This window comes from Amia ocellicauda, chromosome 18 (genome assembly GCF_036373705.1).
Source record: "Amia ocellicauda isolate fAmiCal2 chromosome 18, fAmiCal2.hap1, whole genome shotgun sequence".
Taxonomy (NCBI): domain Eukaryota; kingdom Metazoa; phylum Chordata; class Actinopteri; order Amiiformes; family Amiidae; genus Amia; species Amia ocellicauda.
The window spans coordinates 16106153-16122747 of record NC_089867.1 but is presented as its reverse complement, the minus strand read 5'-3'; the positions used below and the strand labels follow the sequence as shown (position 1 = coordinate 16122747).

General features: G+C 34.3%; 1 protein-coding gene across 1 annotated transcript; it reads left to right on the top strand.

Annotated features, from left to right (window-relative positions):
* Positions 1-6: 6 nt before the first annotated feature.
* cdh17 (cadherin 17, LI cadherin (liver-intestine)) lies at positions 7-15016 on the top strand. Its single transcript, XM_066690992.1, has 19 exons — positions 7-109; positions 2576-2648; positions 3409-3510; positions 3972-4109; positions 4781-4919; positions 5132-5290; positions 5754-5912; positions 7229-7428; positions 7512-7643; positions 8033-8183; positions 8671-8901; positions 9625-9701; positions 10222-10413; positions 10889-11133; positions 11311-11441; positions 12196-12429; positions 12635-12745; positions 13329-13445; positions 13807-15016. The coding sequence occupies exons 2-19, from the start codon at positions 2598-2600 to the stop codon at positions 13908-13910; spliced, it is 2673 nt and encodes an 890-aa protein (XP_066547089.1). The 5' UTR covers positions 7-109; positions 2576-2597; the 3' UTR covers positions 13911-15016.
* The last annotated feature ends 1579 nt before the right edge of the window (positions 15017-16595 follow it).

Genomic DNA, 16595 nt, shown 5'->3' with positions numbered 1-16595 from the left:
TAGGTCCAATAAAATGTCCTTTCGGTTAAAGTTTGACTAGCTCAAAGGAGTGTTTCAACAACCATTTATGCTCAAGAGCCTGAGGAATGACAAAGAGCTTTTCATTAAGGTATGTCTTCCACTTTCATTTCTTTATAAGACTTTTAAAACAACTATTTTTTGTTGTTTTAGTCGATGACATTCAAACTGATTCACAGTTTAATATGTAGAAATTATTATTTTGGATTAGTAAAGGAAATATAGTGCTTGCCTACAAAGGAGGGGTGTTTTCACGATCATTTGGAGCCGAACACAGAAATTGTTACTGACACTAAAATGTATGCTTTGATTCTTCATATTTGTTGTTTTTCTTTACAAGAGAAACCAGCAAGTACGTCCACTATAGATAAGATAAACAAATTACCACTTTCACTTTACCTTTTTTCTCCTATACATTCATCCTGTAAATGCTTCAACTTTTGCAACCTTCTGGTATGATGTTAGATATACTAATACATTGTTTTCTAATCCATTGACTACAACCTGGACAATAGAAAGGTACAATGAAAGGATTGTTTTATTTTAAATCTGATTTTTATGTTATCGTTTACTGTACAGAATCCGAATGCAATCTAGTCTTCAATTTAGAATTATGCATTTAAAAATCAGATATCAGGAATAAGGACCTGAGGTGAAGTCTGTTATATCGATCCGTCTGTTTAATAGTATAAGTAAGATCCTCTGCAGACAGAGGCCTTATACATGTCCTGTATATGACCTATTGTGCTGTTAGTACAGAGTTCTCAAAGTCACCTTGTTCAGTCTCACTGAAGTCTTATCACATCTCCGGTATCATACGTACAAGGTCATGTTATTAAAAAACAGCAATAACTGTTACAAGTCTCATTCATATGTAGAGCTTGATATGAGATTTTACAAACAAATTTAAAAAACAAGGCTTTCAACACTGACATTGTTTTGAAAAATATATTTAAGAACACTACATTTTCTTGTACTAATTAAAGGGAATATCAATTTCCAAATTAATGTAATTGAATACTATGCCTTTGACTCCTTAATTTACTTGTATACTCCCTTTTGAACACCCTGCCAGTAACTGTAAAAGAGCCCTTTGTCTCTCCTTGTTGAGATTTAACTTCATCACAGATGTCTTTCCTGTCTTTCCCTCAACCTGTTTCTATTGGAGTTTTTGTTATAATAATTGTATCGTGGTGATCATCTATACAGCACTGTAAACCACCCTCAGTTTATTTTAAATCGTTCTGTTATCTTCCAATTTTAATTTCTAGAAATGGAAGGCACGTTCAGTTGAAATCTGCAACAATAGTTTGGAATTGTGAAATTATGTATTTCCTGGTATTAACTGATTTCCTGGTTGTACATTGCTCTGCCAAATTAAAATTGGACAGCTGTCACATTGACATAATACAGCGAAGACAAATGAAAATACAAAGAAAATAATTCAACAGACAGGAACATAACCGTACATGCATTTTACAGGGCATGAGGCAAATGATGATTCAAATTCAGATAGTTCTGTCTCGGCCCTGCAGGACACGACTGCAAGGTTATGTATTTATGTAGTTTGTATGGTATTTGTAAACTATCAATTTACAAATCCCTACATTACATTAAACAAAGATGTTTCAGATGTTGCTTACATTGAAAGAGTATCCTGTGTCATTAAAGGTCTTCCTGCTCAATTGCATATAGTGATTTTCATTACCGCAATGTTTGGACATACGTGTCCATTTCATGCTTAATGTATATTCATATTACAAAAGGAAACAAGGAAACAATTCAAATACTGATATCTATGGTGCCATGTACCATGTATCTTCAAGTGTGTGTAGTGTGTGTAAAATCCTTATAACACACTTTACATAATAGAAGCATTTTCTTCCTTTTTTATCTGGAAATGACATGGAAAGCAGGAGAAAGTTTATTTTTTATTTTTTGCATTTGCTGCTTCTCTTATTCTAAAGAACATTAGAGTTGATCAAAATCTCAAATTAGAAAAGATAATCTCACAGAGATCTATCAAACTCCAAAGTCCTTCCTTTGATAGTATTGAAAGCATGGAAAATTAAGTGTCTAACACTTATCACCTGGATTTGTATTTCATTCTTCCATATCTTTGATTTTATTGACTGCAAGATGTTTCGTTGATTGGTTTTCCATAGTAACTACCTGGCTGGTTAGGAGGTTACTGTGCAACTCAAACAAGTATTTCAAGTGTAAAATAGCTGTAATCACAGGGTACATTTGAACCCCTTAAACATTCATGTTTAATTAATGCCATGTTCAGTATATCAGCTGACTGGTTTGGCAGGTGCAGTACAACAGAACTGATACACCATAACTGATATTCAACAACCCAAATATCTCTTAATGTTAAGAATGCTGGAACTATTCAATAATTGAGATCACAATATTCAATTCACATATAATGCTTAATTGTTTCTGAAATCCATTCGTTATAATAGAAATAAAACGTTTTGTCAGCACCTTTTCAGAAATGTAATTGAAGATTTTCTCTGATTTTGAAAAACTGATTCACATCTTTATTTCACAGGTTCCCACATTTATAATTCAGGATGATTCTCAATCAATGTAATATATATCTAATTGTTCTCCTATGTACTGTGGTAAGTATGCATTTAATATGATCAGGTTTTATTTGACTGACTGCCTGACTGCCAATCTGGCCACCAAACCCCCTTCCAGTTTGCACCTCCATTGAATAAGTCCTTTGGTCTGGGACACCATAAAACACCATAAAAGGGTGGAGAAAAAAATCAACAACTCTGAATGGTTTCATACAAAGAAAGGTCAAAGTTACTCAAGTGTGTGAGTTGAGTGTGTGTGTATGATTTACATATGCAGTTGTTCTTTTAACCTTCTGCTTTGTTTTTGCCTCAAACAACACCAAAAAAACTGATATTTTATGTAATGTCCTCATCTTAGATTCCGCATGAGTATTTCAGATGTGTTCAGAAGTTAAAGTATGTATAGTATGAGACGTTATGAAAAACAAATACATTTCATATTTGATTCTCAACACATGTAATGTATGAACATTTTGAAAGTCCCCAGAGTAACATCTACCCATTCATTAATGTTTATCAATGTATCTTGCTATACATTAACAAGGACATTGCCCGAAGTGTCATGCAACAATTACTAAGTTCTGAGTCCATTTTAGTCATTTGTTTCAAATGAGAGCATACTTCATTGAAAATATTCTATCCTAACAGTATTTCAAGCTAGGTATATGCATTGTTTCATGATATATCTCACAATACCTGAAAAATAGCTAGTACTGGTAGTAAGTAAATTACTGTAACTGTTGTTAAAATGTGTGCAGTTCTCCCAGCTACCACTTAGGCTGCTTTATTGTTTTTTAAGACGATTACGAAAACTGAATTCTGGGAACACAAGAAGGGTCCAATGGTGGACAAGATCCTAGACGTTCAAGAAGGAACTGAGACACCATATCCAATCTATCAGGTACCCTTCAGTTTTTGATGATTAGGATACCATAGGCATATATTTGTCTTCCCTCCCTTCCTGACCAATTCCATTAGGAATCATGCACAATTTTGGTCACTATTTAATATAAGTGTTAATTAAATAATATACAGTAGGAAAATACTTTGCGACTACCATTATTTGGATTAGCTTTAGTATAAGGAGTGGCATACTTTACTTTTTAAATCGTTACAGACTGCATTTCATTTCACAATCCGAACATAAAACTGGCATTTAAAAGTCTAATTGTAAATGAGTCATTTCTGTCCTGGTTAAAAGTTCTATAAAGAAATAAAAGGGTGCAGCACGATTAACCAGGATTAATCATTAAAAACTGTATACTGCGAAAGTGAAAGTAATTCATTACTTATTGAAAGCTGGGACTGAACTGTATTTTAAAACCTGATTGTAATGCAGTTGTTTGTGCGTTTTTATTTTAGTTCAAAGCATCTGATCTTGCAGTGAAGACATTTCGAGTAACGGGGGAGACAGACAATAAAATTGAAATTGACAATGATGGATGGCTGTATCTACAGCATGCACTTGACTGGGAGGAAAAGCAGAGTCACAGTTTAACGGTACAGAAGTGAAGTGGTAACAATGTCTGGAATCACATTAATCACCATCATTATCATCATCAGATGGCCTAGCACTGAAGGCTCTTTACATATATGTTTATTTCCTTGTTGTTTGGCTGCCATGTTGCTTTTTTAGGAAACATTTTCTTCTCTTAAACCAAATACAATACCTGAAACTTGGTGCACATTGTAACCTGACCTCCAGCCTTCACACTTTCTCATCACAAGATGATCGGTCACATATTTTGGTGGCATTGTTTTTTTTTTTAACATTTAAATGACTTCACTGAATCTCATCTGAGGGTTCAGATAAGCAGTAGGTTAATACAAACACAGATAGGAATCCATATCTGGTCTATACAAAAATCTCCCTCTGTCATTTTTGACATCAGGATTGTAAAATTTGCTTAAATTGAATTATAATTATTATAATTATTATAATTATTATTAATAATAATAATAATAATAATAATAATAATAATAATAATAATAATAGTTGTGCTCCCTTTGTAAGACATTTATTAATATTGTTTTGATTATCTAGATCATTGTACAAATGATCTATGTCTTTGAAAAATGTTGCAGACAATACATACAAATATAACTTTGATCGTGTAATTCTAGTAATTTATGGTTTTCATTCCATAATATTATTCATATTTTGATTACAGATTGAAGCCCTTGATGAGACATCAGAGACAGTGGAGGGACCTATCTCAGTCACGATAATTGTAAAAGACGTAAATGACAACAGGCCAATCTTCAACCAGTCTGAGTACAATGGAGTTGTGAGAGAGCACTCATTAGCTGGTTTGTAATTTATTGATTACTCAGAATTTTTTCTTCTTCTTCTGCCATGTTACTTTCCATAAACCGAAATCTATATATATGCTTCAAACGTGCTATTGTAAAAGATAATTTTATTTTTGACAGAAATGCATTACAAAATCATACAAAGTCAGACAAAATCCAGCTTTTCCCAATGCCTGTTTGAGGTGCTAACGTATGCATCCTGTTTTCAGGGGAGCCTTTCATGAAGGTTTTTGCCACCGATCTGGATGACCCAAGCACCTCCCATGGCAAACTGAGATTCAGCATTTTAAATCAAATTCCAGATCGCCTCAAGGTGCCTCTTTTTCAAATTGATCAGTTAACGGGGGATATTTCCACTACTCCAGAAGGTATGTTGAGGTTACAATATCAATTTACTTCTATTCTAAGTAGCTAACATTGTATTTATGTGTCAGGTAACTGAACAGTTTCTTATTGGAAAGGAGTAATACTCTCATAAAATTAAACCATATTAATCTATGTTAGAAACCACCTGATTTTCAAACAGCAAACTAAATTAATGGCACACTATTTTCATTATTGATTTATTTGTGTGTGTTTTAATGTAATCATATTTATGTTAACTTAAATAAAATAAAATAAAATATTAAAGGTTTTTCAAGTGGAATCTTGGAATTAAAAATCTTTGGAACATGTTAGAAGTTGAATAGGTGTAAATAATAAACCTTAAAAAATGATTATTGGGAAAACAAATCTTGGTGGAATGATGGAGGAAATTAAAGTAGAACCCACAAATAATAAATAAATAAATTAAGGTCTGAAAAAATGAATCGCTGTCTCTGCACATTTTAGGGACAGAAGCACTGAAGGCCAGAACACCATTCATGATTCATCAAGAAGAGGAAGAGGACAGTCTGCAGAGCTTGATGAGAAAATTTGATGCATATTGCATTCCCAGACAGAATGTAACCTATGACATGAATCCATTCTTCACATGTGTACAGCGAAAAGGTGAGACCTGAAGCGATTTAAAGTTTTTTACTTATAAGAATTATTCATTGAGCTGGCATGACCCACACTTAGTACCTAAAGACTTAACCAAGATTGGAAAATTATTCAGTGGTGAAATTAAACTATTTTATAATTATGAATTAGAATAAAATACAATACCAGTCACAACAATTCTTAGCTACAAGACCTTTTAAGACCTTTTTTGGTTCTACAATTGAAAACAATTTATAAGTTAGTGTAAGCTGGAGAATTAAAGGTCTGTCATTGATATTTAAATCTAGGACATGTTCCCATAATATTTATATTTTTAGACCCCCCCCGCCCAAAACCCATTGTGTTTCCAAAAACATGATGTTGTGTCTCATGAGAAAAGAGTTAAACTTTGTAATTTTGCCATGTAAGTTGTTTCCTTTTCTGTCATATCTGAAATGGAAAACTGAAATAGAATAATTCAAGGCACAGCTGGATAACTGAGGTTGTATGGTGAGGGCTTTGTTTGTGCACATTGAATAAAGAAAGCACTTATACTTGCTGTAAGGAAAAAGTGCTCGACTGCAATCTTGTCAATCAATGGTTCTTTATTGGGACGTAGCTGCAGCAGAGCAGAGGACGCAGCCATTGGTTTCAGCAGGAATTCAATCTTTTGTTCCATCTGATTCCGGGGGTAACCATCTGTTATGTGAAATCTGCCTAAACAAGAAAACAAGTCTATTCAGGCTGTGCCTCTGATTGCCCTACCATCTTTCCATTAATTGTACTCATTCATATCCTGTGGTCACTCACCTGGGCCCTGGATCACGATACACATTCCCCCTGACAAACCTGTCTGCAATCAGTGCCTCTGCTCATTGTTGTGCTCCTGGCACACAATGAAATCATCTTTCACTTGCTGACTTCTCATCTCCTGAGTGTTGACATCTCAATACCAGGGGTGTGCCCAAAACATTTGAAATGTGGTGGCACAGCCTTTGAAATGCCAAATCATATTGGTGACGATTGTGCTGACCGCTGCATGACAGCTAAGCAAATTCGTCCCCTTAAAGCGTGGTAATTCCACTGCAAAACATTATTTTTGACTTAGTTCCAAATGGCCCCTGGCCCCTGGAACCCCACCCTGGTCCCACCCTTCTCAATACCCCACATCAGTGTTTACTACTACCATTGATAATAATATCTGTTTGATATGGAGTTATATTTGTGTAATCACTACAAAACCAACATGATGTGCTGTACACTACAAGTCTTACAAACCTTTTGGTGTCCATAACTATAACACATTCAAAGGATGCTTTCTAATATTTTTCCATTTCTTTCAGGCGGTTTGAGGGTGGACCCACAGATTGATGCTGACTATACTCTCATTATTGCCGTCAAAGATTTAGAAGGCTTGTCAGAAAACGCTTTGAGTGGAAGCACAAAGGTGAACATTGTGGTGAAACAGAATCTTTGGGTCGCCCCCGAACCATTGTCCATTCCAGAGAACTGGCCAGAAGTGCACCCCTTCCAGATCACACAGGTGAGCTCTCGCCAGAGGAAAATCATTTTAAAAAAAAGCATTTTCTTCTCAGAATTACATAAGTTCTTTTGATCAATCTACAGGTCCAGTGGAATGAACCAGGAGCAGTATATGTACTTGCACAAAAGGAGAGGTATCCAAAGTTTCCCTTCACGATAGATATAGAGGGCAGAATCTTTCTGACTGAACATCTTGACAGGGAAGAAGAAGATATGGTAAATAATTTTAATATTTGCAAAAATTCTAAAGTAATGGAAAGAATACATATGTTTAATTATTAATGAATATATGGTGAGTAGGGGCAGTAGAAGAAACAGCTCCTTTACACCTCCAAGCTTCTTAGCTTTTTGGACTGTTGCTGACCTTGTTTAGTTTACTAAATAAAATATTACATTACTTTGATTCTCTGATTCCTTATATTCAGATTTGGTCAGTATAGAAATGAATTGATTAACTTTTTGTAACTATCTCAATACTTGAATAATGTACAATAACATCAGCAATCTGAAAGAAAAAAAAGTGTTTTGTGGAGTGACTGACACAAACCATGACTGTATCAAGATAGTTATTTGCAATTTAGTGTCAATGTCCCTTGCTGTTTTAGTATGTATTGGTGGTATTTGTCCGAGATGAATATAATAATGATCTGGACAGACCATTGGAGATTCACATCACTGTTGAGGATGAAAATGACAATGCACCAGTGTGTGAGGAGAAAGAGACTGTTTTTGAGGTGCAGGAAAATGAAAAAATAGGTAAGTCCATTCATTGACGTTTGCTTCCTTATCAAATTGTATATTACTCATTATATCAGTCTCATTAAATATAATGCACTAAAAGCTAGTTACAATTTTATATTGCTTCGAGATGTCGAGATTGTTCTTATGGATTATTATCACGCTTAGATTTCTATAGAAGTTCTATATGCAATCCAATCTGCTATTAACTGAGGGTCAAAATAGGATCTTAAGAGTAAGAGATTGAATCGTTTTTAAAGGAACAATAGACAGGGCCCTTTTTAACAGTATCATCATCTTATTATAATTTACACCAAGAAAAATAAATAAATAAATGTTCAATTGATTGTACAAGATAAAATGCAGATCCTTTCAAATAAATTGTTGTATGTCTAAGCAATTGGAAATGGATTATTTTCCTGATTAATATTACATACCAGTATGCTCAAGATGTTTAGACCTGTCTGGATGGGTTCTGTCATATCTGTGTTTCGTGTATCACTAGGTAATGAGATTGGAAATCTAAAAGTCACAGATCTGGATGAAGAAAATACAGAGAACTCCTTGCTCAGCTATCAGATCAAGAGTCAAGAGCCAAAGCATCCTTTTCCCAGCATGTTCAGCATTGATGAAAATCTTGGGAAAATTCAGATTGAAAACGCACATTTCCAGAAGCGGGAGTTTCCACAGTACAACCTAACAGTGAAGGTTTCTGACAAGGGAGGGAAAGCCTCAGGTGTGTTTGTGCATTTTATTGATTAATTGTGGTCATTGATTGTAATTAACTGTGCATTACAAAAATATTCCCCAGTTATTTAAATTAAGAGATAATGTCAGCACTTTAAATTACAGTACACATATCACCATGCAATTACTGTATAATTAAGTGGCAATGTTATGGTAATGACATATTTACTGGGTAATTACAAATCATTCAAATATTCTAACTATGTTTTGAATAAGAATGTAATTAGAGAGAACATGTAATTGTTTTCAACTATAATTACACACTCAACAAAATCACCAGTGTACAATTAACAGAGACGGAGTAGTAGCAGACTTGGAAGTGGACTGATTATGTTACAACATTACTACTCAATTACTACCAACTTACAAATAATAATAATATAAAAGAATACTGTAGAATGTTGGTATGTAATTACAGTAGGAAACTTTATCATTACAATCATAGTTACATTGTTACATGATAATATGTTACTACAGAAGAATATGAACCAATTGGTAATATTAACCAGTAAGACCGTCAATACATATAATTACTTGGTTATTCATCCATTGTAATCTAAAGTGCTATGGAACTAAGCAAGCAAACAAAATCAACCAAACACTTTTCAGTAATGAAAATAACATTACAAGCATTATTCAGGACATGTTGTTGTTGTTATTAATATTATTATTTATTTGTTTCTTTATTAATGTATTTGTTTTATTTTGTCAGGATTAATCACTGAATGCAAAATTGTCATAAAAATCATTGATATCAACAACCAGATTCCAATATTTCAAAAAAGTCAGGTAACTAAATTCTTTTCTTGTATCAAAATGGACCAACACTTGGGTTTTAAGACACATCTTCTGACACTGCCTGAATGTCTCTTCACATTGTGCTGTCCATCCCCATGGCTTATTGCACTGAAGCTGTGCACGGGGAGGTATTCAGACCACTGGGAACTGTGTTAAAAACTATTCAGAGTAATGAAGCTATGGATTGACCACAACACTGTCACATTATTGGCTTAATATGGCAAAGCCAAATTATCATTTAGAGATATCTCGAAATGCTTTTAAATATATATCTAAATGATTTGCAGAGATCTTGAAATGATTTAGAGATATCCTGAAATATTTGAAAATATTTTAAAATAAATTAAAGATATCTATCAATTATATTTTGACTTGCCATAGTGTTTAGGACTGTCTAACTTCACAAAATGCTGTATTATCAAAGAAAACTGCTAATGTGTGTAGCGAAAATTCATACCCCTCCCAGCATGAAACACAACTGGCAGGTTGAGCTCTGCTTCCTTCTTTTCAGTATGAGCCCATAACCAAGTCAGAGGACACCGCTGTTGGAACCACTTTGCTCAGTCTACAGGCGACTGATAATGATGACCCAGGAACAGGCAGCTCAAAAATCGTGTACACTGTCGGAGAAGGGGATCCCGAAGGAGTTTTTGCTATCAATACAAATGAAGAAACAAATGAAGGATATCTTTATATTGTCAAGGTAAGCATGCAAATGATCAAAGTTCTCTTTACAAATGTGTTCATATTTGCAATCCTGGAAAATTCAAATGCTTTTACACCAATATTTTAGCTTTTCTTTTCATAAAGATCTAAGTGTCCAAATAAAAGAACACAAACATATATAATTGGGATGTATTTATATATTTATATTTCAAATATTGAATGTATGTTAAGAAAAAATGTAATCAAATTGAAGAAGCATATGTCAAGAGTTTCGACTTTTAATCAGAAAGCTTGGGTAAACAACAGCAAAATAAATTAAAATGAGGCCAAAAGCAAAGCAATTCAGTACTCATCTCACTTACTCTTTGTGATTAATGTAACAATATATACAAACATACCATTAAAACACTGAAACAATATGAATTAATCAACCCAATTTCATTAAAATGATTCTGTGAAAGAATGTTTATTTTCTATCTACTTAACTTTAACTTATATATTTCTTTTTGCAGCCCCTTGACTTCGAAGCTCAATCTCTTCATCGCCTTCGTATTGACGCGAGAAACCCAGAGCCCTTGGTTTCTGGAGTAAATTATAACTCCAGTTCCTCAACATTTGTCACCATTAATGTTACTGATGTCAATGAAGCCCCAGTTTTTGATAGCGTTATTTACCAGGAAACTGTCCTTGAAGACCTTGCTGTTGGAACCGTGATTCTAAATGTACATGCCAATGACCCAGAACATACAAAAATCAGGTAATTCAATGTATATATATTTATAACAAATAAATATATCTGAGAACAAAGATGGGTGAGGGAATGGGTGTATATAGGTGTGTATATAGAAACCTTTATACATGGATGAATAATTATATATTAACTAATTTTAAGATGATTCATATTCAGAGTACTGTGCTCTTTTTGATAATTTAGCTATAGACTAGAAGACGACATCTTCAACTGGTTGGAAGTGAATCCCGATACTGGAGATATAAGTTCAAAAGCAAGCCTGGATCGGGAGAAGACTGATGTGTACAATGTGCGCGTTATTGCTCGTGAGAAAGGTAAGCACATTGCCCAGTGGATAGTGTCTGAAGACCTCTGCCTTAGATTCTCATCCGGATGGACAAATATCATTACTGTTGTGGCTTCATCGGTTGTGTGTACTGAAGGGGTGTTCCCTGCAACCTCTTATCAGCCCATATTCAGCTCTGGAAAAAATTAACCACTGCATTTTTTTCTTAAATCAGCATCTCTACATGTATGGCAGCCACTCCATTCCATTCATGTTTTTATTTGTAATTTGGGAGAAATGTTGTCAGTAGTTTATTGAATAAAACAGAAATGTTATTTTTACCCAAACACATACTTGTAAATAGTAAAACCAGAGAAACTGATAATTTTACAGTGGTCTCTTCATTTTTTCCAGAGCTGTAGATTGACTCATATTTTCATCATAGTTTTCAATGATAGGACATTCTACATAGTCTTGTCTCTTCATGTCCATTTGGTAGATGATATAAAAATACTTTTTAGGATAAACTGCACACATGGAAATGTTCAATTTTGTAAATTATAATTGCAGGTGACAAATAAGAAGAAACCCAACAGATCTTCCTTTTGATTTTATTTCAAATTAGCCCACAACACTTGTTATATATACCTGAATATATATCATATATATATATATATATATATATATATATATATATATATATATATATATATATATGTAGATAGCTAGATACATAAATAAAGACAGATTTTGTGAAAATTAATGTATTGATCATGTTTCTGTATTATTCTTTGTTTACGCAGAAATCCCTTACCAGGAGACAGAGGTGCAAGTCACTATTTATTTGAATGATATCAATGACAATATCCCAAAATTGACAATGCAAAACCCTGAAGCAGTCTTTTGCTACCCTCTGGGAGAACCCAAGGTTATCCTGCTGGAGGCAACAGACCCTGATCTGTCACCCTTTGGAGCCCCTTTAACCTTCTCCATTGATGACAAGTACTCTCTGGACTGGAAAATCGAACAAATTAACGGTAAGCACACTTTCATTTTGTTGATTTTGATAAATAATTATTAATCTCAAAATAACACACACAAAAAATAATGTTTTGATTATTTCTACATTTATAGTTCCACATGTTTTGCAGTGTAATAATAAACCTCATGAATCTAACATAATTTGCAGTACCTGTACAATTTATTGCTCGGAATTTATTTATTTTTCACCTTCATTATTAGGAACATTTGCAAAGCTTGTAATGCAGCACAAAAATTTTCAAGAGAAATCCCACAAGGTTGACATAAAAATCAAAGACCATGGAAATTTAGAAAATTCACAACCATTTTCAGGTAAGTCTGTTTAAAATAACAAATTGGAAACTATCAGTCAGTTTAAATGTCTTTAAGCCAATGTAAGATATAACAATGTGTGTCAATACATGTGAGTTTCTGTCCTGTTAAATGTACAGCTTTAAGTACAGACCTGTCAAGTCTCACATTTGGATGTTGTATGACGCTCACACGCCTTTGTATGAATTTCTGATGAATTTCAAAACGTTTACACAGACATTGATCTACACCACAACATTCAGAGCAATATGAATGTAGTTTAAATGAACTCTGCCAGAAATATCAGCTTACATGAGCACAATTGCTTCTGTTAAATATGATGCTGTTATATAATGTTGAATGAAAAAGTCCGAATGCTGTGACATCATTTTACTGTAACCATTTCCCTTGCCAATTTAAATCTGTCATTCCATTCAACTGAAACTTGCATGTAAATGCAGCCACTGTCTCTCTAATATATATATATATATATATATATATATTACAATTATATACTTCTATATAATATTGTATTAATATATGTATATGTATTTAATTTCATTTTCATGCCCGTAACATTTATATTTTATGTTTTTATCACTAGTTGGCATTTGTACATGTTCTAAGAATGGAGATTGCTACTTTGAGCCAGACACACAAAATGATAAGCCATCAATTACCTTAACTGCTGGTGTGCTGGGAGGAACATTTGCATGCATTGGTATGTATGCTTAAACAGAGCCCATCTTTTCTTGGTTAAGGATGAGGGCTGTGGGTTAAACAACTATAATCTGACAGAATTAACTTGACTTTCATATGCAACTAAGCAGGCATTTCCAATTTAGTTTATTTTCTGTAAACTCTAGTTTATTTTCTTTTTCCATATTATATATGGTAAATGAATTAATGGTTTAACTAAAAGTAATGGGTATATATAATTGTTATATGTATTTAGTAATAATATTATTTATTTGCATATTATAACTATGATCCATCCAAGCTATGTTATGGTTGTACACTCTCTGATACACATATTCTATACAAAAATGTTTATGTCTGACATCTGTTCCTTGTGTTCACAGCTTTGATTCTGATGACTGTGTATTGCCGGATTAAAAAGAGGAATCCTGAAAACACGACAAAACAACCTAATGGTTCAGCAGAAATAAATCCAATGTTAGAGTAATTTTCCACAAAAGCACTCATTTTAAGATCATTTTTAAAAACAACCAAATAACAGCACTCTCTTATCAGTACCTTCCTGATTATTATATCTTCTTGTGTATGTCTGTTTATCAGCGATGTCAAACTCATTGTCCTTTGCATTGATGTGTCTCCTAGTTTTCTTTTCAACTGAGTTCGCCTTTACTTAATTGGCTTAATTATGTGATTATGTAACTAGAGATAAAATAGAAATTCCTTCCAGGTCTTAGAATATTTTGTAGCTCTTTTTCCTTGGCCAAGCTTAATATTTAAATCGGCAAGTGTGCATAAATATATACATACATACATATATATATATATATATTAATCAGAGGAAATGATTAGTAAGTACTGAATATATTAAGAATAAATCATAAATGCCTACAGTCCTTCAGGTTCAGAGGCTGAATTAAAAATAAAGGAAGTGCAATGCTTCCTAGCCCTGGCTATTAAAACATTTATGGTCAAGCAAAAAAAATGTATAAGGAATGTAAGGTTTTAGCTTATTTTGATGAGTAGTTTTAGCACCAGCATTGCATATCTTAATTAGCTATTTTAATTAAAGCACATATGTTCACTGTCTAAAACTAAATCTTGCTGATTGTTACCTGAATGAAAAGCTTAAGAAGTAAGATATTTAGTAAGTAAGTTGCTTTTTCTTGAAACAGAGAAATACAAGTCTCATTAATGATCTTTGGTGTACATGAACTTTATAATGAAAACCATTGAAAATGTATTTTGGGAGTTATGTGTAATACATATATGTAACGCAGTTATATGTAATGTAATACATGTAATCATCATATGGAGGACTACACAGAATGTGATATATTATTCATATTTATTGAGAGACATACAAAGAAGCTAAATAGCTAGGGAATGGTTTATTTACCATAATGCCAGGCCATTCATTAAATTAAAGGATAATAATAACATAACTGAAATTATATTCTGGTCCTTCCATCTGTGTAACAATAAATAATTATAATTTGCAGAGCCACCTCACAGTAGGATACAATATTGTTTATTGTTGATTTTACTGTACTACAATAGACTTAACCACAATGCAAATAAAAAAAGTTAAAACGAGGTGTATTATTATTACTTTATTATTCTATTATTAATTTCTTCTTAGCAGACGCCCTTACCCAGGGAGATTGATATCTATAAATGTTTGAAGAATTATAAAGTGTAGTAAGTACAATATGTGTAAAGTGAGGCAAGATAGAGTAGGGCAGGCATACGTTCAGAAGTAGAGTAAAGATATTAAAACTGCTCAGTCATCGGGAGCACAAGGGAACATTTCATAAGTGCATTAGAGTCAGAGAGCCATGATGTCAGAAGATGCTGGCTAAAGTACAGGTACAGTTGTGTGTCTTGAGACTAGATTTACAGATATAGAGATTTACTGATATTTTTCCAACATACAGTGAGGGAAAAAAGTATTTGATCCCCTGCTGATTTTGTAGGTTTGCCCACTGACAAAGAAATGATCAGTCTATAATTTTAATGGTAGGTGTATTTTAACAGTGAGAGACAGAATAACAACAAAAAAATCCAGAAAAATGCATTTCAGAAAAGTTATAAATTGATTTGCATGTTAATGAGGGAAATAAGTATTTGACCCCTTCGACTTAGTACTTGGTGGCAAAACCCTTGTTGGCAATCACAGAGGTCAGACGTTTCTTGTAGTTGGCCACCAGGTTTGCACACATCTCAGGAGGGATTTTGTCCCACTCCTCTTTGCAGATCCTCTCCAAGTCATTAAGGTTTCGAGGCTGACGTTTGGCAACTCGAACCTTCAGCTCCCTCCACAGATTTTCCATGGGATTAAGGTCTGGAGACTGGCTAGGCCACTCTAGGACCTTAATGTGCTTCTTCTTGAGCCACTCCTTTGTTGCCTTGGCTGTGTGTTTTGGGTCATTGTCATGCTGGAATACCCATCCACGACCCATTTTCAATGCCCTGGCTGAGGGAAGGAGGTTCTCACCCAAGATTTGACTGTACATGGCCCCGTCCATCGTCCCTTTGATGCGGTGCAGTTGTCCTGTCCCCTTAGCAGAAAAACACCCCCAAAGCATAATGTTTCCACCTCCATGTTTGATGGTGGGGATGGTGTTCTTGGGGTCATTCCTCCTCCTCCAAACACGGCGAGTTGAGTTGAAGCCAAAGAGCTTGATTTTGGTCTCATCTGACCACAACACTTTCACCCAGTTCTCCTCTGAATCATTCAGATGTTCACTGGCAAACTTCAGACGGGCCTGTACATGTGCTTTCTTGAGCAGGGGGACCTTGCGGGCGCTGCAGGATTTCAGTCCTTCACGGCGTAGTGTGTAACAATTGTTTTCTTGGTGACTATGGTCCCAGCTGCCTTGAGATCATTAACAAGATCCTCCCGTGTAGTTCTGGGCTGATTCCTCACCGTTCTCATGATCATTGAAACTCCACGAGGTGAGATCTTGCATGGAGCCCCAGACCGAGGGAGACTGACAGTTATTTTGTGTTTCTTCCATTTGCGAATAATCGCACCAACTTTTGTCACCTTCTCACTGAGCTGCTTGGCGATGGTCTTGTAGCCCATTCCAGCCTTGTGTAGGTCTACAATCTTGTCCCTGACATCCTTGGACAGCTCTTTGGTCTTGGCCATGGTGGAGAGTTTGGAATCTGA

What these genes read in the sequence shown, in the direction of transcription:
- cdh17 (XM_066690992.1), top strand. Translation starts at nt 2,598, where the DNA reads ATGATTCTCAATCAATGTAATATATATCTAATTGTTCTCCTATGTACT. An exon ending in CACCATATCCAATCTATCAG is followed by an intron (nt 3,511 to 3,971) that starts GTACCCTTCAGT and finishes TTTTTATTTTAG; the next exon opens with TTCAAAGCATCTGATCTTGC. An exon ending in GAAAATCGAACAAATTAACG is followed by an intron (nt 12,430 to 12,634) that starts GTAAGCACACTT and finishes CTTCATTATTAG; the next exon opens with GAACATTTGCAAAGCTTGTA.